A 24,753-nucleotide genomic window follows, 5' to 3' on the forward strand; every position below is an offset into this window, starting at 1 on the left:
CTCAGCCTCACACAGCCACAGCAGACAATGGCTCAAACACATCTTTAAAAAAAAAAAAAAAACCTCAGCTGTTGGGATTGCACGAGTGTAAAAATATCAGTATGAATTCTGTTCCTCTATTTGAGGGAGAAGAATTACAGCTTGTAGAAAATAGCGAAACCCCCCCCCCCCCCAAAAAAAAAACAGCTCTCCCAAAAATTCTTGTCCACACCCTGCCAGTTCTGTTAATTTCAAAGTGATCACCACCTAACCATCACAGCGAGCTATCAAATATGTGTCAAATGAGAAGAGCACAGTAGCATTGGACACAAAGGGGTGTTAGAGTTTCAGGAAATTGAAAACCTCACATCCGGCTGAACTTTTTTTTTTTTTCCTCTCTCTCAGCATTCACATGAAAAAGCAACGGGCAAATGACACAGAAAGAAATATTAGTCAAAAATAAACACATAAATGAAATAAATAAATGAAAGAATAATACAGGAGATTTAAAAAAACAAAACAAAAAGCATGGAAGATAAATCCACAACTACTTTATCACAGGCGGTTACCCTGGTAATCCTGTGAGAGTATTGGTGATATATCATGGGGGGGGGGGGGGGGGGGGGGTGTAAAGCTGGACAGGGGAGTTATCTCATGAGTCACTGTCACCAGCTTCCCCATCATGCAACCGCTGGAAAGAGTCAGGCTGCCTTATCAATCCCACAGCTGCCGCTGCCCAATAGAGAGAGCAGCGGGGAAAGTGGGCTGGGCTGCACACCCCCAAGGCTTTATAAAATTCCCTCATACATCCGCCTTGTGCTTCACGTTATAAACAAAGCAACGATTCTGTCACTGCTGCAATTTGCGCTGTTTGAAGAGAGAGAGAGAAAGACAGAGAGAGAGAGAGAGAGAGAGAGAGACAGACAGAGAGAGAGAGAGAGAGAGAGAGAGAAAAAGTTTTTGTGGACATTTTTTTGGGGGAGTGCTCATCTCAGGACAATCAGAAGTGAAATCCACAGGTAGGTCCCTGCTCCAAATCACCCGGTTGTCTTCGTGTTTTTCGTTATTTGATGAAGAAACGGGCGCTAACTTCCCAGTTGTTCCGCAGCATGTCTGGGCGCGTTGTTTGGCGCAGTGTAGCTCCGACACACGCTGAGATACGTTTTTTGTTTTTTTTTTTGTTTTTTTTTTTACAAGACGCAAGGATTCAGTTTCAGTTCACAAGTAAAAAAAAGTGTCATCTCTGAGAAGTTCGCCTGTTTTATTCGACCATAAAAAAAACAAACAAAAAAAAAAACCAAAAAACAGACGGGCTAACTCAAGGAGCACAAGATTTCGCATACATTTCACAGTTGTTATTATGATTATTAGGATTTTCTTTTTTTTTGTACAAATGAAGCACATGCTGAATATATGTTATTGCATATACGAATGCAGTAATGGGAAGGCTTTTTGTATTGTTAAGCATTTTGGGAAATATCGGAAATGCATTCTAAAAGTAAGAGGGGCCGCTCCCACTCTATGTGCAGCATGTAAACAGGTAGAGGAACTTGATCGTAGATCAACATGCTGTTCCCATGTGGCCCTGGGAGCTCACAGGAGCAGGAAGCCTTTATCTCACACGGTGCAAATAGTGTCGTAACAATAGCTGAATAAGAGATCCTCTTTGCTTTCCAGACTTAATATAAAGGAAACAAACAAAAACATGTAGATGGGTGGAGCCAGGGCGGTGGGGGTGGGTGGGAGGGCCCAAACTGCTTGATCAAAGAATGAAAAACTTTGTCTACTAACTGGAGGCCTTGGTGGCAGTCTGCCAAAATATAAAACATATCCTTCTATCAAAACAGGATTGTGTCCTGACCTGTTTTCTAGGCTGTGTTTACTTTCCAGTCAGTTCTTATGTGGAGATATGAAGGAACAACCAGTCTTCAGCCGTGTCTGAAAGATTGTGACCCTGATCTCAGAGGTACACAGGAGGTGTGGTGGTGCTACGGGAGGATACACCTCACAACAGCAGCACCTGCTGCTTGAACCACTTATGGCGCTAGGAGTGTTTTTGCTGCTCATGGAAAAACTGCTGGTGATCCCCTGAACCGCCCCCACTCACCAACTTAGTGTAGCAATGGAGGCACCCACATTTTGATATCTTTTACAATCTGAAAATGTAGGTCTATGACAGCTTAGTCCAGTAGGCCTGCTGCTGCTGCTGCTGCTGCTGCTGCTGCTGCTGCTGCTGCTGTGCTGATATTTCAGAACCAGGGATTTGACAGATTAAGCGAGTTCCCAAAGATTAGGGAAGCAATCATTGTGTCTGCAGATGGATGCTGTGGGCTCCTGGATTTAGAACTATACGGAGGCAATGGAGGAAGGACAGGCTGGCCTTGATTCTGGCTCCCGAAAATTGCGACTCGCTGTCCACATCTAATCAGTACATATGTTTCGCGAACAGAGAGAGACTTTGAGCTCATGCTGTTCTGTAACTTGGATGTTCTGGCTTAAAGTAGTGTGTCGTATCTGTGGATTTACTGTGGAGAACAAGCACTAATGTGTTATGCGGGCCCACAACAGGGTTGTTGTTGTTTTCCTCTAAAGCTCAAACCACATTATCTCACCGTTGAGTGGAAACATTGGATTTTCAAAAAATCTGCTTTTCAGGAATCAACACACAAAACCTAATAATGAGAATTATGATTACAGTCAAACCTTGAAATAGTAGTGGATTACCAACTGGATGATGTGAGCAGAGTAACATAGTCTTGTAGATGCATTATTACAGTGTATTTAGTTAGTATTCTGTGCAGTCAGTAAGTATAAACAATATAGACAGTATAAACAACATCACGCAAAAACTAATAAAAAATTAAAAAAGCAGATGACACATTTTAAAATTGCCATTGTTCCATAAATTGTTCCATAAATGAACCCCCAAAACATTAAAACATAAAACTGCCTTTTAATTACTACTTACTTTTAGCTTTTTGTACGGTGAACTTACAAATGCCTCTCAAATCACATTTGCAAATCACATTAACCGTGTATTTAAAAAACAAACAAACTTTTGTACACAGTCCGGGAGTGACTTTGATTTTGCTCTCAACATCAATTGCATCATTTTGCTAAATCATGAAATTTCATAGCATGAGAATTTTGACAGAATGGATCTGTGCGATCATAGTGTTTGCAGTAAGATTTAGTAAGATTTAAAGTCGTTTTAAAGGTTGACCCCACACAATAAGTTATGAAAGAAAGTGTAAGTGAGAGGTAAATTATATACAAGGCCTTATAATTTAACATCACCTTAGATTTATACAGGACTACTGCTGACTGATTTTTTTTCCCTTTAACATAATCAATATGCTGTTTCCATGTTAGTTTATGATCAATTTCCAAATCTTGTTTCAGAGAAAGTTTAAGTGTACTGGCCAGCATTTCACCAGATACTATACTACATTTCCATGTTATGCAGCTGATTCTCGGTTACACATCATCCTGAGCTTATATCCTCCCACTGTTTCCTGTTCATGATTGCATAACACAGTCTCACTTCTGCCAGGCCCAAACTGAATAGTTTGTTTTCTTCCCTACAGTCTGACATAAAAAAACAACAAAAAACAAGTTTCAATATGCATGTAGAAACTGGTTTGACTTGGTTATAGAGACAAAGTGCAACTGTTGCCAATGACACCAAAGCAGTTTGGAGTGGAGCCAGTTTAAAGAAAGCCCCCTGCTGCAGCAGCAGCAACATAAAATCCCTGTGAGAAAAAGACGCACTGTAGAAACACTTACTTCCACTTTAAAATACTGTTTCAGACATTATGCAGCTGAAAATCTGAAAAACAACATACATCTGCAAAACTCAAAAACTCATCTTTTTTTTTTCATGCTTTGTGGATTTCATCATAATATTTATCTATTTTTCCATGAGATTCATTTGAGATTAAAAAAAAAAAAAAAAAAAAGCTATGAATGAACTTGACAATTCATTGCACAACAAATGTCTCTCTTATCTGGCTGCTTGGCATCAGGATGCTGTGGGGTTAAACTAAAACGGCTCTCTCCCTGTGCTCCTCTTGTCCAGGTGAAACATTAGCTCAGCGGGACGAGCAGTCAGAGGTGCACTGCTGGTGTAAACAGCAGGTGACCTACTTGTCTCGGCCGGCTGTCCAGCCAGACTCCCTCTACCCGCTGCCAGCCTGCTAACAGGTGCTGATGGTGACCAAGTACAGAGGAAGTCTGCACTCTGACTTTTTCTTAATGAGCTCACTGGTCTGGTTTTACGTAGCTGTGTTTACAAATAAGCTCGAAAATAGGCTAAGAGGATTCCCCCCCTAAATTGACTCTGGAACTAATTTCTTTTACATTTCTGAAACTGAAACAGCTCGAGCTATTTCATTTTTCATCATCCCTGTGATCACAAACATGCCTTCTCACACATGACCGCGGAATCTCGACGGGGGCTGATCTCTTGTCCTCTCCAACAAAGCTCCCGCAGTGTGATGGCGGCCATGTTTTTGAAGGCCTCAGCAGAAAAATGAACCTGTTGTTTGATACTCCTCTTCCTCTGTCGTATTGTGAGGTCCGGCCTGCTCCGGTTTCTGTTGCCCAAGTCCGAGGAGCATGTGCGTATATGTGTGTGTGCATATGTGCGTGTGTGCAGGGCGTATTCTGCCGGACAACCGTCATCTCCACATTTGAAATGTAATGACTCACTTCCTCGAAAAGGCCGTCTTGCTCTTACGGCCGCAGTGCAGCCCCGTAGGTTGATGTTGATGAATGTTCGACCGTGGCTGTATACAAAGACAAACAGAGAGACAGAGAGCACAGAACAGATGGAGGGAGCCTGGAAAAGGGCAAACATAGCGACTGCAACCAAGCAGAAACCAAGACAAACAGAGAAAAGTGACAGAGGGCAAAGAGCTAGAAAGCCAGCCGAGAGCTGAAAAGAGGCTGGGATGTGTTGATGGGAACCAGGGTGTCTGTTGCTTCCTGTGTGTGGGTCAGTGAAGGCCTCCTTTAGCAGGGGAGGAGGGCAGGCCCCTGGCTCTCAGGAGCCACCGGGGCCAGTGGACAAAGAGCTCTCTTAACTGGCTAATTTGATTTGCATGCAGAGCTGCAGCCCGCCTGCTCTCCTCCAACACAGCTTCATGGTCCACACAGCTTGGCTTCTCTTTACGCCCCCCCCCTCTTCTCGCTCTCTTTTTCTCCCTGCCTTCTCAGTCTCTGTCTCTCTGCCTGTGTCTCTCCATTCTTTCTTCTGAATCTCTCTCATTGAACAGAACCCTATTGTGTTCATTTTTGAAATATGTTCCCAATCTTGAAACTATTATCTGGGATGGAGGGGTTGCTTCAGTTTTCATCAGATTTTGGCTGCAACTTAGCATTTCTTGACACATTTCAATGTGGTGAGAGAGAAATCACATTTCCTCTTTTCCCCTCCACTAGACTGTCCTCTTGTCCGTCAGCTGTCAGTCTTCCGGCTTGTTGTCAGGTTGTGTGTGGGACTTGTGAGCTGTTATCGGGTGTGGCTGTGGTCCGCACGTTAGTGTGCATACCGCAGTGCCAGTCTCTGCATGTTCCTGTGTGTGCACCTTTGTGTACGTGAGTGTACTCAGTCTCTTTTATTAGCGCTGTGAAGTACACGAAGAGCACCCACCCTAAAGTTCAAGCAATCCGTCATGTTATCGTCTGCAGGTCAGCCACCTATAACCCACCATTCTTTTAAAAAGAGGTGTGAAAACACAGTGGGAAAATGATAAGAAGACACACATCTTTTATCAGACAGTTTTCCCCCATTCGTCCAAACATATCTTTTAGTTTTCATAACCTGAGGGATCTTCTCTTTGAGACGCTGGAAAGCTCAGAAACAGACTGAACCGGTCGCTCGCTGACTAAACTGTCTTCTCTGACCCACAGGCTCTGCAGCTCTTTGAAATGGATGACATCCAGGTTGTTGAGTCCAAACCCCTGCTGGTTGACAGGGAACTGCCGGTATGTGTTCTGAACAGAGCCAAATCAAATGACGTTATAAATAGTTTTCAGAAATGTATTTTAGCATGGTGAAGTTGCTCGTATGGTTTATTGGTAGATTTGTAGTTTATTACAGCATATTTGAATTAAAGACTGATACTGTTAACCAAGAGGTACACTAAAATGATTCAATTAAATATTATACATACCATACATGCCTTGCTAAGCTTTACAACATTGCTCAGTCAAAAAAGTAAGTTAGAAAATATATGATCAATTATTTTATAGAACTGTTTTTTTATATATCAAACTTACATATCACATTCAGAGGACACATATCTTCACTTAGCCTGTACAATGTTTTATCTACATAAATACCCATACAATGATTGACAACTATGGAAAAAATGTGTCTGTTTTTTTTCCCTTCTTATTCAATGAAACATAAAACATAATAAATATCATGTATAAATATACCTTATCTTTCAATAACAACTTCCTTGATCTGCACCTGCATCAATTTAGTAGAGTAATGATGAATATCATACTTATTAACCAATAAACAAGCCTGAGAAGATTGAAGAGATAATCTACGAAGAGGAGGCCAACAAAGAGTTGTTAAGAGTTGGCCAGAATCATCGCTTAATTTTCCTCGGTGAACAGACTTTACTGTTCAGCGCTGTCCGACCTCTACAAAGAATCCTGCTCAATCATTGATCATTCATCCACAAGTACTGTAGAGAGGTGTGCAATTGAAATTACACCTAGTGCCTCGTATGGCAGTGCTCATATGGATGTGAAAGTACATGCAGTGACAGGGTGACGCCCTCAGGATATTTGATTATAGCATGTTGGTCAGTAATTGCATTAGTTTTATGTTGTCATGACTCTGTTCTTTCCTTGCAGGGCCTGAGAGAGGCTGTACAGCAGCTTGTTATCAAGGTATGTTTGCACACGCATGAATTTAGATCCTGTATTTACTATTCCTACCAGCTGTAAACCTAGATTTATTAGCTGAAGCCTGTGTAGACAGATGACACCAATTATCAGTTGTATAGACAGAAGGTTTTATTCTATATCTTATTATTCCAACTTGTCTAGTACCATCTAGTGGCTGATAAAAAGAAATACTGGTTGGAACGGCTCATTTATCTCCGTGATGACCTTTCATCCGCTGTGATTTTATTAGGACTAAAATCTAATCGGGGCTCTGCTAATTCAGTCAGCTACTGAGTGATGAAACACACTTTGGACTGAATTTGTAAGATAACAGAGCTACAGTGCATCAACCCTTTCACTTTTCTCTCCAGGACTCACACACACACACACACACACACACAATTTGGTTAGTATGTGGGTGCTGGCTAAGTCTGGGGGCCTCTCAGCACCATGGACAGCACTCCTGAGTCAGACCTTCACATTCGGTGGGAAAATTGAAACCACCTGGTTTTCAAGTGAAAGACACTGTTGAGCTTAAAGGTGCAAACTCAGTGTGTTCCTCACCTGTGACATAATTGCTCCAATCTATGATTTCAGTGTCTTTGTGGTAGTGGGTCTCCTGGTCAGACAGTCAGTGGGCAAAGATCCTTCACCAAGCTTCGTCAGTACTGACATAGAACTAATTTGCCTTTAATTAAAAGCTCCTCTGACATAGTTTGGTGTCTTGGTGTCACACTGATGACCTGAAGTATCCAGGGCAAGTCTTTGAAGTCTTTGCACCGGCTGAGCTTCCAACAGTCAGTGACATTGGATTAGTTGACGGTGGCGATATAAGGGATTTACTCTGAATGTATATGCACAGAAATCCATCATCTTTCTCATTTTCTCATTTTGCATATACACACACACACACACACACACACACACACACAAACACACATACACACATACACACATGCACACAGTATTACCTTGCAGGATTATCTCGCTTGTGTAGCCTACGTGCTCGAGTGTGTTCTGCAGGAGCGGAGGGTGGGTGGAGTATGGTGTGGTGAATCCTTTGATGTTTACATGTACATTACGTCCAGTAAATAGGTTATTACGCCTCCCTGGATGTTCCTCTAGAGCAGATCCCATGCAGTCTAAACTGGTTTGAAAACCACCCAACAGGTCATCTTGTACAGTCTACTAGACCTAAAGTACAGGTCAGGTCACCATGTGGGCAGCCTTGTGTTTTCAGGATCCAGTTCTCACAGAAACAGTTCGATTTTAAAATGATATTTAGGTAAAAAATATAGAAATTTATGGCTGTGCACTCTTCCAAGAGTACATATGGAATATATTTCTTCACAGGTTGAACTATGTTTAGAGTTTAAGCTTTTATACTGAAACTGAAACTTGATTTTGTTTATTGCTTCAGGTTATACAGGCCTAAAAAAAATCATATCAGATACTCACTCAGTCACTGACTGTTTATGGATTGTTTGTCGGAAAAGTTTATGACTGTTATCAAAAGTTGTTGTTTAGCTCTTTCTAGCTTCGAGAGACAGTTCACTACAATGTTAAGTGCTGTTAAAATTTGGATGTTACTCAGCTCAGCCATTATTTTGAAAGTTTTTGCCCCAAATATTGCTGAATAATGGCTGCCAACTTCCCCGCGCTCATTCATTCAACATGTTCTCCCACTAGTCACACACCCTTACTTATTCATCATGCCAACGCAGTAGCCGATGGCCCTCTGTCTGACATTGGCTGATCCAATTTAGGGATCTCTTCATCTAGAATTAGCTTGTTTTGACCAGCCTGCAAAGCACCATGGGAGGCCAGGAGCTTAGGCCAACTGGTAAGCAGCGGGGGTATAAAACTCAGCTCTCAGAGCAGGGCTAAACAACTTCAGAGCTCACCAACTGTTGGATCTATAGCTCAGAGAGCAACTGCGACTGCACTTTTTTCCAGTAGCGAGCAGTATTGGACCCCTCTCCTGCAAACATGGTTCTGGAGGATTCTGATGTGGAAATGATTGTCGCTGAGATTGAAGTCAGCGTGAGTAGACCAAAGGCTGCACTCAAATGTTTGCACTGAGTAGTTTCCAGTGGATTTGTGGGATTATGCTGCCGGCTGGACAGCAGCTTCTGCAGTTGGAGTTGTTGCTTAGGCATCAGTGCTGGGCAGACAGCAGTTTAGTAGTTTTAGATTTTGTTTGAAGTAACTTTCGTGGCTCATTAGAAAGAATGGATCCGATTTTCATCAGTGGTTTGTCAGTTTTCTAACTTGGTTGGAAAATAGCTATGAAAAAAGAACCCACAACTAGATGAGGCAAAAAATGGGGATTGTGTGAATGAATTATTGCAAAATGCATGAATGAAGGTCATGCACTTTGGTCATTTTATGCAATTTATATTTAGCAGAGGCTTTTTAATTGAGATGGAAGTGCTGGTAAATGCATTCAGATTTAACATAGCACTTTTGCTAAGCTTGGTCATTGTGTTTTTGCATCAATAGGAGCACGATGTGGAGACTCCTCATGGAAGAATCCACTGTACGATGAAGGGGGTCCCCAAAGGAGACAGACCAGTCATCCTCACCTTCCATGACATCGGACTGAACCGTAAGCTTGGCTCCTTATTCAGCTCTATCTATGTGAAACATCTGTTGTTGTGCCTAAAGCCTGGGGTGTTTTGAATTACTGCACCATGTGGGACCAGATTAGGTCCACCGAGCTAACTTTATATTGAGTCTACTTTGTTCTAGTATCTTAACTGCTCCAAAGTTAATGACAGATTTTTGTGACAGTGTCAAATTTTGCAAGATGATGAGGAACATCACCTGTATGTTATATACGAGAACAAACTCTGGAAGTCTTATTCTCTTATTCTCAGGTTACTTGAGCCAAGTATCATTATTTTCTTTCTAGACAAAACCTGCTGGAACTCTCTCTTCAACCATGAGGACATGTCAGAGATCATGCAGCACTTTGCCGTGTGTCACGTCGATGCCCCCGGGCAGCATGAGGGAGCTAACACCTTTTCCACTGGGTGAGCCAGACACACAAACACACTCACGCTTCATGTATGTCAAGCAGTCTGTGACCTTTGACCTGACAGGTAGAGCACTGTGGATGTAGCTGAGACGGCCTAATTTGACAAGTGTGTTGTGGAGACGGGTGTTTATCTAGTTCAGCCTAATCTCTGCTCTGATGGACTTTGCCTCATGTTAAGGCTACCTGAACATGATGTGAAAACAGATAGTGAAACACAGATGGCTGCTGCAGGCTGATATCGAGGGGCGATATAGAGCTATGATTAGATAGTGGTTATTACTCAGTTGTGAACTAAAGGTTTTTGTTTTTCCAGATATGAGTACCCCTCTATGGACCAAGTCTCTGAGACACTCCCACTGGTGCTGAAGCACTTTGGGTAAGTTGAGCTGCAGTTTTCACACTGACCCTTCACACTCATATTTGAGATGTTTTCTAACCTGTTGTTCTAACAGTGTCCCTGTATCTTTGTGTGCACGCACAGGCTAAAGAGTGTTATTGGAATGGGCATTGGAGCTGGGGCCTACGTTCTGACCAGATTCGCTGTAAGTCTCCCCCTGTGAACATCTCAGTCAGGATTAATAATTATGAGTTTTAATCAATCTGGGATTAGCACAGCCAGCTAATATGTTTCTTCTTTTTGCTGATTTTGGCAATATAACACAGCTTATTGCTTGAGCCTGCTGAGCCATAAAAGCCTCAGGAATGTTCCAGATCAGCTCTACACTAACACTGTGCTCAGTAGGAAGTCTCACCCTGTTGACACAAGGCTGACAGAGATACAACATGAGACTCCTTGCTGCAGCCTTCTCTTTTACGAAAAAGAAGTGTGAATTGTTGCAGTATATATATTCTTTATTTAACAATTTTTCAACCAGGGAAGAATCTTTGAGATTAAAATCTGTCTGGGTAAAGAGGCAGCAATGATAGTGAGTTACAAACACAAAATATGCCACAAAATCAGTATTAAACAGAAATGAAATGATAAAATAATGAATAAAATCTGAAAATTCCCCCCCAAAAACAACTTAAATGGCATCTTATCACCATAAAAATGAACTAAGACCAATCTGAAACAATAATTTCATGGGTTTCACACATTAGGATTCTAAAATAGGCCAGAACATCGACAGCCAGAATAGTTTTTAGCGCGTATAATTCACTAAATGAAACATTGTGTGTTATACCAGGCTGAATAAATCACTAATTTCTGGTTATGTGTGTTTTAGCTTGACTACCCGAACATGGTAGAGGGCCTGATGCTCATCAACATCAACCCATGTGCTGAGGGATGGATGGACTGGGCTGCACACAAGGTAACAGGCACAAACTCTCATTAATAGCTCGTACATACACACATATAATTGTCTGAAACATCACAGACTGGCAACTGTGAATATTGGATTTGCAGAATAAACAATAAGGTAAATGCTGCATTACAATAAAATTTTTATGTCTGATTTCAGATCAGCGGCTGGACCCACGCCATGCCTGACATGATCATCACCCACCTCTTTGGAAAGGTACACATTTAAATTCTTTTTTTTTTTTAAATCCCAATCCGCTGGTACAGGCCAGTATGTTGTTAACTAGCTTTTAAGGTCTCAGTGAATTAAACTTATTTTGCATTTGTTCACCACAGGAGGAGATCCACCACAACCACGATCTGATTGCGACATACCGCCACCACATCCTAAATGACATGAATCAGTTTAACCTGCATCTCTTTGTCAAGTCCTACGAAAGGTAAACACATTAAACCTAGTCTATCTGTTGCTTTCCTAACAGTGATAGAAAGAATTTCTAAGTAGGAATTCATGTCAAAGAAAAACACTAAATAACGCACAATCTAAGCTGCAACAGGCTGTAGAATCTTAACTTTTAAAAAACAAAAACTGAAATTTGTTTAAGATTTTCTATAACATCCCTATGTCTGTCCCTACAGTCGGAGGGATCTGGAGATTGAGAGGCCGGTCCCTGGAAGCAATGTCAGAACCCTCAAGTAAGTTGCTATGACGCAACAGGAAAAGAAATGTTGCATATTTTATTTAAATCACAGTACAATTCATAATATTTAATGTGCGATTGTATGTGTTTCCCTCACCCAGGTGCCCTTCTCTGCTGGTGGTTGGCGACAGCTCTCCTGCCGTGGAGGCTGTGGTAAGTTGAGGCACGGTCACTGACGTTCACACATCCATTAAAAACAAGGCTCTAATGCTAATGATCAGACTTCCCACCACTATAACTCAGCTAACTTGTGCTGGACGTGTTTTCCGTTCACTCCAGTCCCCTCTTTAAGCCCAAGAGATATGCGAGATTTAACGCTCGGGGACAGCAGTTTAACATGAGGCGAGAACAAAGTTGGGAACAAAAGTCAAGTGACACAGAGTCATTTTAATCTGTGAGAGTTCAGAGATTTGTTTCACTGTTTCTGCTTTTACCCCTGAGAGGTGCCACAAATCCAGAAGTGCATATGATTTTCAATTCGAGCAGCTTTGGCATTTTTCATAATGTGCAATATATAAGATATTCTACTGAATATGTTTGTTCTGCGTGTACCCACAGGTTGAGTGCAACACCAAGCTGGACCCGACAAAGACTACCCTGCTTAAGGTAAAGGCGCCTGTTTCTGTCCCTCTGTGCTGCGTCCCCTCCCCCTCCACCTTCTGTCCCATATCCTTGTTCAGATTATAATAGCCTTGATGGAAACGCATAGCCTGATAAGATTCCAGTGGCTCAGCATTTACCTGGTGACATATTAACCAGAAGTAGAACAGCTGAATGCAATCTGCTGCAACTGACCTACTTGTGTTGGCCTTTTACGATCCGCGCCTGAAAACAAATGGCCATTGGAGCTAAAATGGGGGCCATTTACTGGGGTTAACTGTTCAGGGTCTAGAGGAACACTGATTGGAGGTAGCAGGGGCAAGGTGCTCAGCGTGTTCAAATGGGACATGCTGACTGTAATGGGGGGTAATGGCGTGTATCCACTGCTGTGTGAATGTACAAGCACTAATATGCTAAATGCTAATGGCCTCTCTTGTGCTCTCCCTCCTCTCTCCAGATGGCTGACTGCGGTGGCATGCCCCAGGTTGACCAGGTGTGTATGTCTGTGTTTGTGTGACAGAAACAGCTCTGCAAGACACCGTTACTGCCGTAGAACGGGCTGGATTATCAGTGCAGAGGGTCAGGTGGAGGGCTGGATGGCATAAGAAGGTTGCACCTAAGAGCATTAGCAAGTAGCAGACATGAACCACATTTGTCAGGTTGTAATCCGCCACCCTACACGGCACCTGCTCATAGCAGCTGTCATATCTCAGACCCTGAGCAGTAAGATGTTGGATGAGAGACTGAGTCTGTTATGTTATCTAAACAAGAGTGATAATTAATGACAAGAGGACTGATTATCTCTCCCCTTGTGTTCTCTCTCTCTCTCTCTCTCTGCAGCCTGGAAAACTGACAGAAGCTTTCAAGTACTTCATTCAGGGCATGGGATACAGTAAGTATTCAAGACGTGCAGTATCCGTGTTTAGGCCAAGATTGCGCAATTATGCCACCACCAACGATGTGCTGAGTTCACGATTCAAAAGAGGAGTTTCCTGCCACCTTGTGGTGAGATAAAGTTTGCATCCTCCTCTTCACCCCTTGGTGTTGGCTAATAAATGACTCATGCGCTCACTGGGGTGTGACATGAACTCGGCCGCAGGTCAACTGCAGATGTTTACTGTGTGCTCAGAACAGTAGTGGAAGAAGTATTCAGTATTCTTTACTTAAGTAAAAGTGGCAACACCACTGGAGTAAAAGTCTTGCATTCAAACCTGCATGTCATTTACATGAGTTCAATTTAAATTACAATTATTATCAGTAAAATTTTATGAATAAAATTTACCCAATATGTAAAGTATCAGGTTAAATGACCGCGTCTTGAGTACATTTGTGCAGTTACTCTGCACCATTGACTCAAGTGCAACAGAGCAAGCTTCAGTCAATGAGTGCATTTACCAAATCCTCCTCCTCTCCTCAGTGCCATCAGCCAGCATGACCCGCCTGGTCCGCTCTCGCACCGCCTCCGGCTCCAGCGTCACCTCCTTCGAAGGCAACCGCTCCCGCTCTCACACCCACGAGGGAAACCGCTCCCGCTCACACACTAACGAGGGCAGCCGCAGCCGCAGCCACACGGTCGAGAACCAGCGTGGCCGCTCCCACACAGACGGCTCCATGGACGGCACGGCCAACAGCAACGTGGACCAAGCCGTGCCCAAGTCCACCGAAGTGTCCTGCTAAGTGAACACCCCCACCCCTCACTCTCTGGACACCCAAACCTCTCAAGAAGGTCCCTTCGGTTCGTGCTGCGCTGCCTCTAACTGACACACAGACTCACACATTCCTCTACACATCGATGTGGCGAGTGACACAATAAGATAGAATACCTGGATTTGTAAAAACGCACAATGGACACTCACCTGCAGAGCATTCAATGCAGCTGAGATGCCCTAATTTAAAAATATGTTTTGATTAGGAGGTCAAAGGTCAACTGTATTGCCTGTTTTGTCACTCTGAGGGACTCAAACACATTTGCACAGGACCTGCTCCTGAGCTCCTTGGTCAGATGAGTGTGTAGTTAGGGGCAGCGCAGCACCTGGGAACACCGAAGCAGAGAATGACGGAGAAAGCTGTGGCTACGAGTACACCAGCTTGTACATGTATCGCTCATAATCTCTCATACATATAAAAAAATGTTTTAATTTCCATTTCTGCATTCCCTCATCCTGTTTTTATCCATTTTTACTGTACTGACACAGCTTTGTCAAATATACCGGACTGTAAATGACTGTTTTTCTGTTTCTCATCGTAATTGTTTGATCATTTATTCTTTTACTATCCATGTCTGAAGTGTTGTCGTTTGTACGTAGGAGCAGATTTATAGATGTGGAGGGAAAATGGGGAGGCACTTGGGTAAATAAAACACATGGCAGTTTGCTTCACAAATTGCAAATGTAACTTTGAACATTAAGGGACAGACTTCAAATATATCATGTACATACAGCAAAACAATGTTTCAACTTGCCAATGTCCATTATCCTTGAGTTTTGTTTTTTTTTCAACATCATCTGTTGCTGTAACATTTTCTTGAAGTCACACATCTGTCTTGAATCAGGAATCAAATGATCATTGTAAACCTTGTCATTAATCAAAACACACTCTGAAACACAAATTCAAAAGCTTTTACAGCTTATGCTTTATTAATGGATCATGGCCTCAGACAAAAGGTTTTTTTTCTCTTTTTTTTAATAATTTCTATGCAATCAAGCACAATGGAACAAAGATGTGCCATGGAATTGTTCACGTTGTAGATGTGATGCTCCTATGTGGTTGTGGATTTCTGGGTGAGTGAAGTGATAGGTCCACATATTAACATGAGGATAGCCATAGAACTTACCTGACACCGTCTACTCCCGTATTTTACTTGCACTACAGCAGCATTTTGCTTTGTAGAACGCATACACAGCTTTGTAAAGATGCGTTGCACAACCGTCTAATGCTGTAGAAAAGCATTAAAATGACATAACAGTTTGTATTTATTAAAAAAATGACAATAAAAACCCTGTAACAGATCTTCCCTGATTGTGTTTTTTTTTTTTATTTGAAGATGTGGTCATTTGTAAAACAGTCTTAAAAGTAAGGCTTTGTCTTTGGCATATCAGCTCATCTCTGCCTTTTTTCATTTATTATGAAGAAAGTTTCATGAAAAATAAAGGCAAATATCTACAGTGAAGCCTCATTACCTAAGTTGGCTTGTAAGTTTAAAGACAATGTTTGATTGTTCTTGAAAGCAGCTCAAGAACATCACATATGTTATTACATATGCCAGATGCTACATAAATAAATTAAGCCTTCAATATTTCACACACTCACCCGCTGAATATTTTCATTTGCAAAGCACTTCTTCAAATATTCTTCAAAAGCACATCATGCTTTATGAATCCATTCTGGAGACACATATATATTTGATATTTACAGATTTTTCCAATAGGAAAAAAGACCATAAGAAAATCCCTTGTACATGATCATAGACATTACAAATATAAAACATTGCATAAAAAAAAAAAAGATGCCAGAAATAAGTCAAAATGCTCCTCCAGGCAGAGAGCATGACTGACATGTCACTCCTTTAGTTCATGACTTCTGGGTAACCATAGTAACTCTCCAGGTCAGCGAAGATGTCATTAGGGTTTTTGCAGCTGAGGTTGCAGAAACAGGCCTGGACCCACATCATCTTCCAGGTGAACCCCGTCCCGTTAGGACACTCAAACTCCACGTCGATGGTCTTGGACTTGTAGGGGATGCAGCAGCGCTCGTCTGTGCAGACGCCGCAGTATTTGGGCCTGTACTGCTTCTTGCTGGTGCAGCCCGAGATGGTGAGGTTGGAGGGCTGATCTTCCCGGTAGATATTCAGACATTTCTTTCCTGGCTGAGGGAGGGAAGGAGGAGAAAGATGTTCAATCGGTTGTCGTCATGTAATCCTCATTTGCCTGCTGAGGACATCAGACAGCACTGCTACCTTAATGTGTTTGGTGATGTCGACCTCACAGGGCCGCAGGTTGCAGAGGCGAGACTCTTTGACCAGCTCACATTGGTCGTTGGCATTAGAGATCCTCATGGACAGGCCGCGGCCACAGGTCTTTGAGCAGGGGCTCCATGAGGTAGTCTGGGTAATGCAGTTCTTGTGCCAGCTCCTGGTCTCAGCTGGGAAAGCTGGATTCATGTAAACAGAAGAGCGGTAGATCATGTCATGGCTGCAAATATCACACTTTGATTTGATACACAGTAGTAGACTACTCCCTGCAGGCTCACTGCTACTGTGCTCCTTCCAACGCGGACCAGTTGTTCCTACATTTGTAATATTTTACAACGAGAGGCAAAGGAGCACTGCATCCCCTGGTACTGTATTTGTTTCAAATCTAAATCCTTAAACTGTGTTTCCCTTGTAGCCTGGATCTGATTTTTTCCCCTTATGTAACACAGAGAGATCTTCGTTCACATTCCTCTCTCCATGGCTCACAGTGCTGCTAAACAACTGGAAACTGGATGATACCCAAAAACAGTGTGAGGGCTTCCACAGGAAAGGATTGGCATGTCCCTGCACACACACGTACACATAAACACACACACATACACACACACACACACACACACAAACACCAAATCCTCATTATCCTCCTGGACTACAAACTGCACTCACACGATCACAGACTTTCGCCTGCCAATTTCAAACACAGCTGCTGCTATTTTACGTCTCCGGTCCAATCACATCCACTATTGACTATTTTTCCATAAAATACCTTTAAAAAATAAAATAAAAACCTTTATTGCTGCAATTAGCACGAATTCATTATCAGAGATAATAGGATTTGAAACTGTATGAGTTCAATAGGAGGTAAGAGAAGAGGTTTTTATCCTTCTACATTCACTGACCTCTTTTTTACAATTGGTGTACAATGTTGTCATCTACTAATGAAAAATTAACTATCCTCCAGATAGTTATTTAAACCCATAACCTGTTAATCAGTTTATAAACTATTACCTTAGATAACCCTAACCACCACCAAAAACCTAGTACATATATCCAGGGCGTCCTACCCTCCACTGCGTGTCGTGGGGCCGTCTTGCGCCCTCTCTTGGGTTCATCACAGATCCACTGCTCACAGCATTGTCCCCGGACTTTGACCCGGCGTGGGGTTTGGCACCACACCCGGGGAGGCTGGGACTCTGTGCACAGTGCCACGCAGCCGATGGCACCGTTCACACACACACACTGGTATTTACAGCTGGGCTTGAAGCTCTGCCCATTGCGGTAGATCACACCATCATGCTCACAGCCTGTTCCCACCATATCTGGAGACAAACGACACACATTCACACACAGTGTTATAGAGACATGCAGGGTGAAGTTCAAACTCTTGGAGGCTGTATTCATGTCTTGGCATTTATAATCAAAATTGTTACAAATGAAAATATTCTTAGAAGTAAAAATCTGTGACATTTCAGAATAAATGACAGTCGGGTTTTCTACTTTGTGTTGCTGGCTGATACCACACTACAGTGATTCAAACCTCAAACCAGTTAAGGAAAGTTTTACAGTTAGCAGGGAGTAAATATAGTTAACATGATGAATGGTCGCTATTATTGAACAGACAGGAGAGGCTCATCCACAAAAATGACAAAGATGCTGTAAAAGCAATAAAACATAAAATATGATATAAACATGATCACATTATTACAGCTGTGAACCACAAAATGTTGCCTTCTTTTTTGCAGATGCCTATATCGTAGTGTACAACCCCAAATTCCCTCTTTCAAAATAGTGTGTAAACATTCCCAGAACACATAGAATTTTTTCTTTTAATGTGAAAAACTCGCTTCCATATGAGGATTGTAATATGAGCCACATCACATTTGTGGAGATGCAGCTGTTGTCTCTGTATTTAGACTGATTTCGATACAACAGCAAACAAAGCTCTGTGCTTTGCAGATGCTGTCCAAGCACCTAATGCAACTACAGATAACTGACATAAACAAAAATCAGAGGAGGTGAAGGAATGGCTTGTGTGTGGTATCCACTGGCCAACATTAAAACGCATTAATATTCTGCCTGTGTTGTTACTACGTCAACGAGTGTGGTTGCAGTAGCAAACACCTGCTCCCCTCAAATCCAGTCTGCTGCTGCCAGTGCTGCAGTGTGGACAGTGAACCTAACACATCACATTAGAAAAGATTTCCCACTGTGCATGAACACTTGTTTGTTTTGTTGGTTTTGGTGAGTGACACTTACATGCACACACTCCTTTTTCGTACCTAGGCTTGTCCGAGCTGTAGTCACAGTATAGTCCCTTGTGGTAGTCGCACGTGTCTGCCTCGTTGCACACCTCGCCCACCTGCCGGGCGCAGGCCTTGCAGCAGTCACAGCCGTCCATGAGGAGGCTCACACCCGGCGGACAGGTAGGGGTGACCTGGGGACACTCGCAGGGCCACTTGCAGTACTGTGTCCGATTGTAGAGGTCCGCGGGTGGGGATGTGACGGCTGTGGCAGGCGGCATGGCAGTGGAATTCTGGGAGTAGGCCTGGAGAGAGGAAAGTGGACAAATTAAGCCCAAAAAGACAGAACAACTCCAAGAACCACTTTCTTGTAAACTGTATTTAATGTACCATGATGGATGAACCTTTATTATATTGAATATACAGTCACACTTATGCAGCTACTGTTTCTCTGTGTTTGTGCAAAATCAAAATGCCACCTGTTATTACATGAAAGGTATTTGACCCCCTGTGATGAGGTATTACTTTTAATATCCTTAATCCTAAATTCTTTCACATCCAGCCCTCTTTGGTAATCCTGTCTCATTATGTCACTGTTCCCCAAGGTTTCAAATTGCTTATTTGTGCACCTCTGCTTCACTGACTATGGCAGCCTGCTAATGTGTGGTCATGCTGTGCAACAAATTAAATAAGTCTATAAAAATGAATTCAACATCCAGCGGAGATAATCTTATTAAATCAGTGACCAAGTCTTGTATGTACTCAACACTGGAAGTGTTCCATCATCATATTTAAAATCTGCAACTGCGCTAAACAATTACAAAATCCTGCCAAAGAAACATAATCAAGATCTCCCCCTCAGTGTGTTTTGACTCTTACAAGCTGCTCTGTGAAGCCAAGATGACACCGTTAAGAGCTCTGCAGCTCTTAAAAGCAGATGTTCTCACTGAAAGAGGCCACATGAGGCACATTAACAGCTCAGCACTCAGAGGTTAGTTCTGGACAGAGCACGAGACTCTACAGAGGAAACTTGTCATTTTTGATTTAGAATGTGTGTGTGTTTTTTTTCTTTGACAACAATTGTTTTAAATTGGAATTAAATTCTACTTGCTTTGAGAACATGGTGTGCTTCAGAAAGTACCAGATTATTGGTCCCTGGGTTAACGTTCAGTGAGTGAGAAACTGAGATTTGTTTCTTGGGCAAAGAAAAGTTACATTTGCTACAAATGCTCTGATGAATGATGATGCTTAGATGAAGTAATATACTCAAGCTGCAGCAGCTACCATGTCCATCATAATTACCACAGTGTGCATAGATCTAGACAGGGAGTGAACCATTTGATTGGCCCAATATTGTCTGGGTGCTCATAAGTCATAACATGATCCATATGCTCAGAGGAGCACTTTAGAAAGAAGCTATGAAAGACACACATACACAAACACATACACATACACACATGCATGCACACTTAATCTGTAATTAATTGTGAGAAAACACGCTTAATCATCTTATGCATGGCCTACCCTATGTCATTTCCCTCGGCTTGTTCTCTGCACTTCAATGGAATTATGCTCATATTAATAACCGCTGCGTGCAGTGTTGAAAGTTAATGCAGATAAATGAGTTTTAATCAGAGCTGTGCCACTAAGCCATTCCTCAGAAATGCTAATTTAGCCTGCAGCTATCAGGCTAATTTACAGAGAGAGGAAAAAAAAAAAGCAAACACAGCCCCAAAACATGTCCATTACCCTCACAAAGACAGGAGAGCAGAGAGAGGTGGGAGTTTCATAAGTTCATTATGAAAACATGGGGTAGGCCTAATTCAATCATCATCCTGAAATCATTCATCTTTGCTGACTATATTCAGCATGATTGAATTTAAAATGTATTTAATCACTGGATTAGGGCAGACTAACAAAGCACTAAATTAATTAGAGAAAGAGATATTTAAGAAAACTTGAGCAAGGACACAGGCAGAGAAAGATGCAGAGAGAATTTAGTGATTTCAAAGTGTTGAGGTTTCATTACATTCAGGCTCAGGCATATGTCACATAAGTCTTCAGAATCAACATCTCTTTCTATCTTTCCCTGCGTGACCCGGAATAGCTGCTGTTTTTCGTTGATGGACAGCTAATCAAAAATGTTTGTTTTCTCTGTTGAGAGAGGTGACACGGACTGATGACCCTCCTTCCCCTGCTGGCCTGATCTTTTCTTCCTGTCAGCCTCGGTCACAACACATGACCTCTGGATACATGTGCTCAGGCACGGACAAAGCCTTCCTCAGGGAATAGGGAAACATTTGAAAAAAGAAAACGTTTCCAAATATTGCTAGGGGGCAGTGAAAGAGCTGTCACTCAGGCATTGTTGTTTTTAATTTCCCTCCGAAAGTTTGAACAGTTTGAGATATATTTAAACTTATGCATATTTAAACTTTATAATACTAAGAATAGTGTGATAACTTGGATTACTACATTATAATGGATGTTTTTTCAATAATATCAGCCAAAACTATATTAATAACAGGCTATGTAAATTAATGAGCACATATGCCTTATTTTTAATATTTACATTTTATCATAGTATAATATCTTTTGGAGAAATGTTCAGGCACAATTTGACAATCATTACAGTTACTAAAGAGCCAGTTAAACATAAAGTCTGTGCAAAATCAAGAAAAAGAATTGCTTTTTATTTTTGAAAAAATCAAAGAATGATCCAGATCAAACAAATATCGACACCAAATCACATTTATTTTTTCCTTTTATCCAAGCACCTAGTTCGCGGAAGATGACCAGCTGTGCTGATGGGTTCAAAGCATTAACGAAGCGTTGGAAAGATCAGTTTCATTCACAACCACCAGGTGGCGTTAAAATATAAATTAGAAAGTGAAGCTTCAGGGTGGCAGCCGCTACCATCCCACACTGCAAGTTCAATCTTGGGATGAGTGAGGGCTACAGTGAATTCACTTCAGAGACATCAGAGAGGCTTAGAGGAAACAATCAGCTTCATCTCAGTCAGTCTGTTCATTCAAGCTTACACAAGGCACGAAAGCTTGCCGTAGTCAGCAATAACCGTGGAGATCCTTCAGTGCGTGGACAGATGTGCGATCAATAGGGTGATACCTATGAGGCTGCAACAGGAGGAAAACCTGCCGAACAGATCCACTTCTGATAAGGTGGCTTTGTCTTCAGCACAGGTCCCTGCAGGAACAGCCAACCTCCATGAACTTAGCTGCCTTGAAGAACGACGTGGTTTCTCTAAACTCACCGCTACGCAGACACATGTCAAGACTCCGCAGGGGTATGGGCTACACAAGCGCTCTGCGGTCAATATAAGGGCTGGGGACATAAAATAAAACCTGTGAGAAGTTACTAAAACTCACTGTGAAGTACTACAGTAAGCCTCCATCGGACGTTTATATTCGTTTCGTGGTGAAACTGAACTGAAGAGAGGCGCATACTTTCAAACTCCAGTTACCTCCTGCAGTAGCATGTGAAAATGAGTCAAATGTGCAGCCTGCAAACAAAATGAAAAGATTTGAGAAAGTTATCCTCCATCCCACCTGTTGAATCCCGCCTGCTGTTAGAATCCACAACAGGAGCCAACTCATCACTGGTGGAGAGCTGCAAATGCATTGAATCCAGAATGAGTCCCGTCTTAAAGGCACGACGCGCCGCTCTCCGCAGGTGCGCTACATCCTCGTCCCGTCGCTGTCATCCCCGCTGTCAGCTCCTCTGCCTGCGTCCCGGGCTGACAGCCTGTTAAAGAGTCCGGGCTGACGTAAGGTCTGAAAGGACGAGCCCCGCATACTCCCGACACAGGGGGACGGTTTCTTCTCTCCCTCCGCTCCACTTTCACCCGATCCTCCTCTTCCTCCTCCTCCTCCTCCTCCTCCTCGTCCTCTGAGCGCTGGCAGCCCGGTGATCAGGGCGTGTCTGGAAACCCAGAGACGCTCAAGGCCAAGCAAAGGGCCCTCTGACCCCTGAGTGACTATTGTTTCCCATCAGATTAAAAGACAAGTCCACCTTTGAGTTAGTGCTGTACTGTAACTGTAAGGGAGGGGGGGACAAAATCCACAGTCCTCATTAAAACACAGTCACAAAAGAAGCCCACGCTAATATGAGGCTTCAGCAGTCTCAATGTCAAACATGTCAACTTACCATTTAATGTGTACACAAGATGCACATAATCATTTAATGATATTATAGGATAGTCTTTGCTAGTTTTTATAGCCTACATCAGGTTTGCAAGTATCAGAGTCAATCTTACTTTACTTAATTTACTTATATTTATGGAGCTGAACTGCAATCTAAGCTCTTTCGTCTCTTTCTATGCACAATTTATGAGTATTGTTGACTTGGGATTATTATGATCTTCAATCATGCCCCAAAGAGTTACTAATGCTTCATTTAACAGCATCCTCTCTGATCTCCTCTCGTCTGATCTCAGCTCGTCTTTGCAGATTTTAAGGCCTCACGTCCTCCACCTCAGATGACCCAGCTGTAACTGAGGATGAGCACGAATCCGAACTGCACAAAAGGTGTCGAGACAATCACTTGCTTTCAACAGGAGTGAATAAACACACCACACAGGTTGCCGACCTCCTACCTACGTGGTCTATTTTAAGGCTGGGACAGTGTCTGGTCCCCAGATGTTCAGTTTAAATCAATGATGTCATCTATCTCAAAGTCTGCTACTTTGCTTTCTTTTCATTTTCCTGGAAATTTGAATGTTTCTCTTTGAGATGACGCAGACGAGGACCAAAAGAATTCCACTTTACACTGCCGTTCAACCATATGGAAAATGTCTTATAACTCAGCTCTTCTGGATGCCACAAGTCCGCTGATGAAAACATCACTGAGAATAACCTAAACTCTGTGAGAATCCGGCACCATAGGCAACGCAGAGAGAGGAAGAGTGATGGATGAGAAATAAAGACTTTGTCAAAGAGCAAAGTGCCCCAGGTCTGAACCCCTATTATTTACAGCCAGTCCTCTAATCCCTGTCAGAGAGCTGTCAGCCTCTGAGCTGATTTGAGCAGTGCTTCTCTGTCTGCTCTGACCGGGACGACCCGACCCCTCCACAGCACAATGTACCCACTCTCTCTGTCTCTCTTCATGCTCAGTTTCTCTTCCTCTTTGCTTTTCCATCTCTGTCACTCTCTGTTGCCCTCTGTCCTTCTGACACTCGTTCATTTCCACCTACCCCATTTCCATTCAGTGATACACTTTAGATTAGATTTAGGATTTTTATCTGATGTGACCTGTCCTGCAACTAACATAAGTACCAATTCGTAAAGTAGGCCTAAGAGTGCCCTTGTGATGGTTTTAAGGATTTCCCACATGTGCAAACTAGGAACCTTCTGGGACTAAATGATGAAATGTCATAAAAACCTCTTGTGTAATTTGGGATTTTGTTCACCTTGTTTGATTCTTTTTTCATAGCCGATTGTACTTGATGATTCCCTTTGTATACAATACTAATACAATGAGTATTATGTTGACTCCACTTTTCCAATTGCAGTAAGACATCTGAGTTTGGTTAAGTCGTCTGTACAAAAAGAAAATTCGGGCACAAAGACATTGTACTTTTCTTTCATGTAATAAATAAAAAAAAATGAACAGTGTTGTGAGTCCTGTGGGACATATTTGTTAAAATTAATATCATTTCCCTGCCTATAATTGCCTGTGTTTCAATTGCACATATGATTAAAGACAATATTTACAAAAATAAGGTGGGGGTCAATGTGCACATTAAAAAAATGACCAAAATTTTTCAAATGACACATATATAAGTAGCTAAAATAAGTAACAAACAAACTAAGACAGACAGACAGATCAATAACTTTCAGATGATCAGTAACGAATCAATTTAAAGGACAAGGACTCATTTTGACCAGAAATGGAGAAAAAAAAAACAAACTTGAAAAGAATTTGCTTCTCAGTCTCTTTCCTTCTCTCTTTAATCCTTTAAACCTTCCCTATTTGTCTGTCAGACATGAGAAAAAAAAAAA

The 24,753-nt window shown here is 42.2% G+C and overlaps 2 protein-coding genes across 3 annotated transcripts; one reads left to right on the forward strand and one right to left on the reverse strand.

The window, feature by feature from the left end:
- The first annotated feature begins 795 nt into the window (after window positions 1-795).
- ndrg1a (N-myc downstream regulated 1a) lies at window positions 796-15,537 on the forward strand. Of its 2 annotated transcripts, XM_071499317.1 has the most exons (16): window positions 796-998; window positions 5,893-5,967; window positions 6,853-6,888; window positions 9,388-9,493; window positions 9,800-9,920; window positions 10,239-10,301; window positions 10,407-10,467; window positions 11,152-11,238; window positions 11,389-11,445; window positions 11,565-11,668; window positions 11,868-11,924; window positions 12,031-12,082; window positions 12,488-12,535; window positions 12,987-13,022; window positions 13,370-13,421; window positions 13,947-15,537. In XM_071499317.1, exons 2-16 carry the CDS (start codon window positions 5,911-5,913, stop codon window positions 14,204-14,206), a joined length of 1,197 nt encoding a protein of 398 aa, XP_071355418.1. In that variant the 5' UTR covers window positions 796-998; window positions 5,893-5,910; the 3' UTR covers window positions 14,207-15,537. The 2 variants fall into 2 exon arrangements, with proteins under 2 accessions (XP_071355418.1, XP_071355419.1); XM_071499318.1 differs by lacking the exons at window positions 796-998; window positions 5,893-5,967; window positions 6,853-6,888 and adding an exon at window positions 8,768-8,928.
- Window positions 15,138-22,610, reverse strand: ccn4a (cellular communication network factor 4a). Its single transcript, XM_071499319.1, has 5 exons — window positions 22,303-22,610; window positions 18,756-19,044; window positions 17,564-17,818; window positions 16,485-16,678; window positions 15,138-16,394 (listed from the first exon to the last, which is right to left on the reverse strand). Exons 1-5 carry the CDS (start codon window positions 22,348-22,350, stop codon window positions 16,095-16,097), a joined length of 1,086 nt encoding a protein of 361 aa, XP_071355420.1. The 5' UTR covers window positions 22,351-22,610; the 3' UTR covers window positions 15,138-16,094.
- Window positions 22,611-24,753: the final 2,143 nt, after the last annotated feature.

The sequence above is a fragment of the Trachinotus anak genome, unplaced genomic scaffold (genome assembly GCF_046630095.1).
Source record: "Trachinotus anak isolate AG129_WGS33_773 ecotype Australia unplaced genomic scaffold, CSIRO_AGI_Tana_v1 ptg000016l, whole genome shotgun sequence".
Taxonomy (NCBI): Eukaryota; Metazoa; Chordata; class Actinopteri; order Carangiformes; family Carangidae; genus Trachinotus; species Trachinotus anak.

What these genes read in the sequence shown, in the direction of transcription:
- ndrg1a (XM_071499317.1), top strand. Translation starts at nt 5,911, where the DNA reads ATGGATGACATCCAGGTTGTTGAGTCCAAACCCCTGCTGGTTGACAGG. An exon ending in TGGTTGACAGGGAACTGCCG is followed by an intron (nt 5,968 to 6,852) that starts GTATGTGTTCTG and finishes CTTTCCTTGCAG; the next exon opens with GGCCTGAGAGAGGCTGTACA. An exon ending in CAAAGACTACCCTGCTTAAG is followed by an intron (nt 12,536 to 12,986) that starts GTAAAGGCGCCT and finishes TCCTCTCTCCAG; the next exon opens with ATGGCTGACTGCGGTGGCAT.
- ccn4a (XM_071499319.1), bottom strand. Translation starts at nt 22,350, where the DNA reads ATGAGTTGGCTCCTGTTGTGGATTCTAACAGCAGGCGGGATTCAACAG. An exon ending in CCCACGACACGCAGTGGAGG is followed by an intron (nt 16,679 to 17,563) that starts GTAGGACGCCCT and finishes ACATGAATCCAG; the next exon opens with CTTTCCCAGCTGAGACCAGG. An exon ending in ACATCACCAAACACATTAAG is followed by an intron (nt 16,395 to 16,484) that starts GTAGCAGTGCTG and finishes TCCCTCCCTCAG; the next exon opens with CCAGGAAAGAAATGTCTGAA.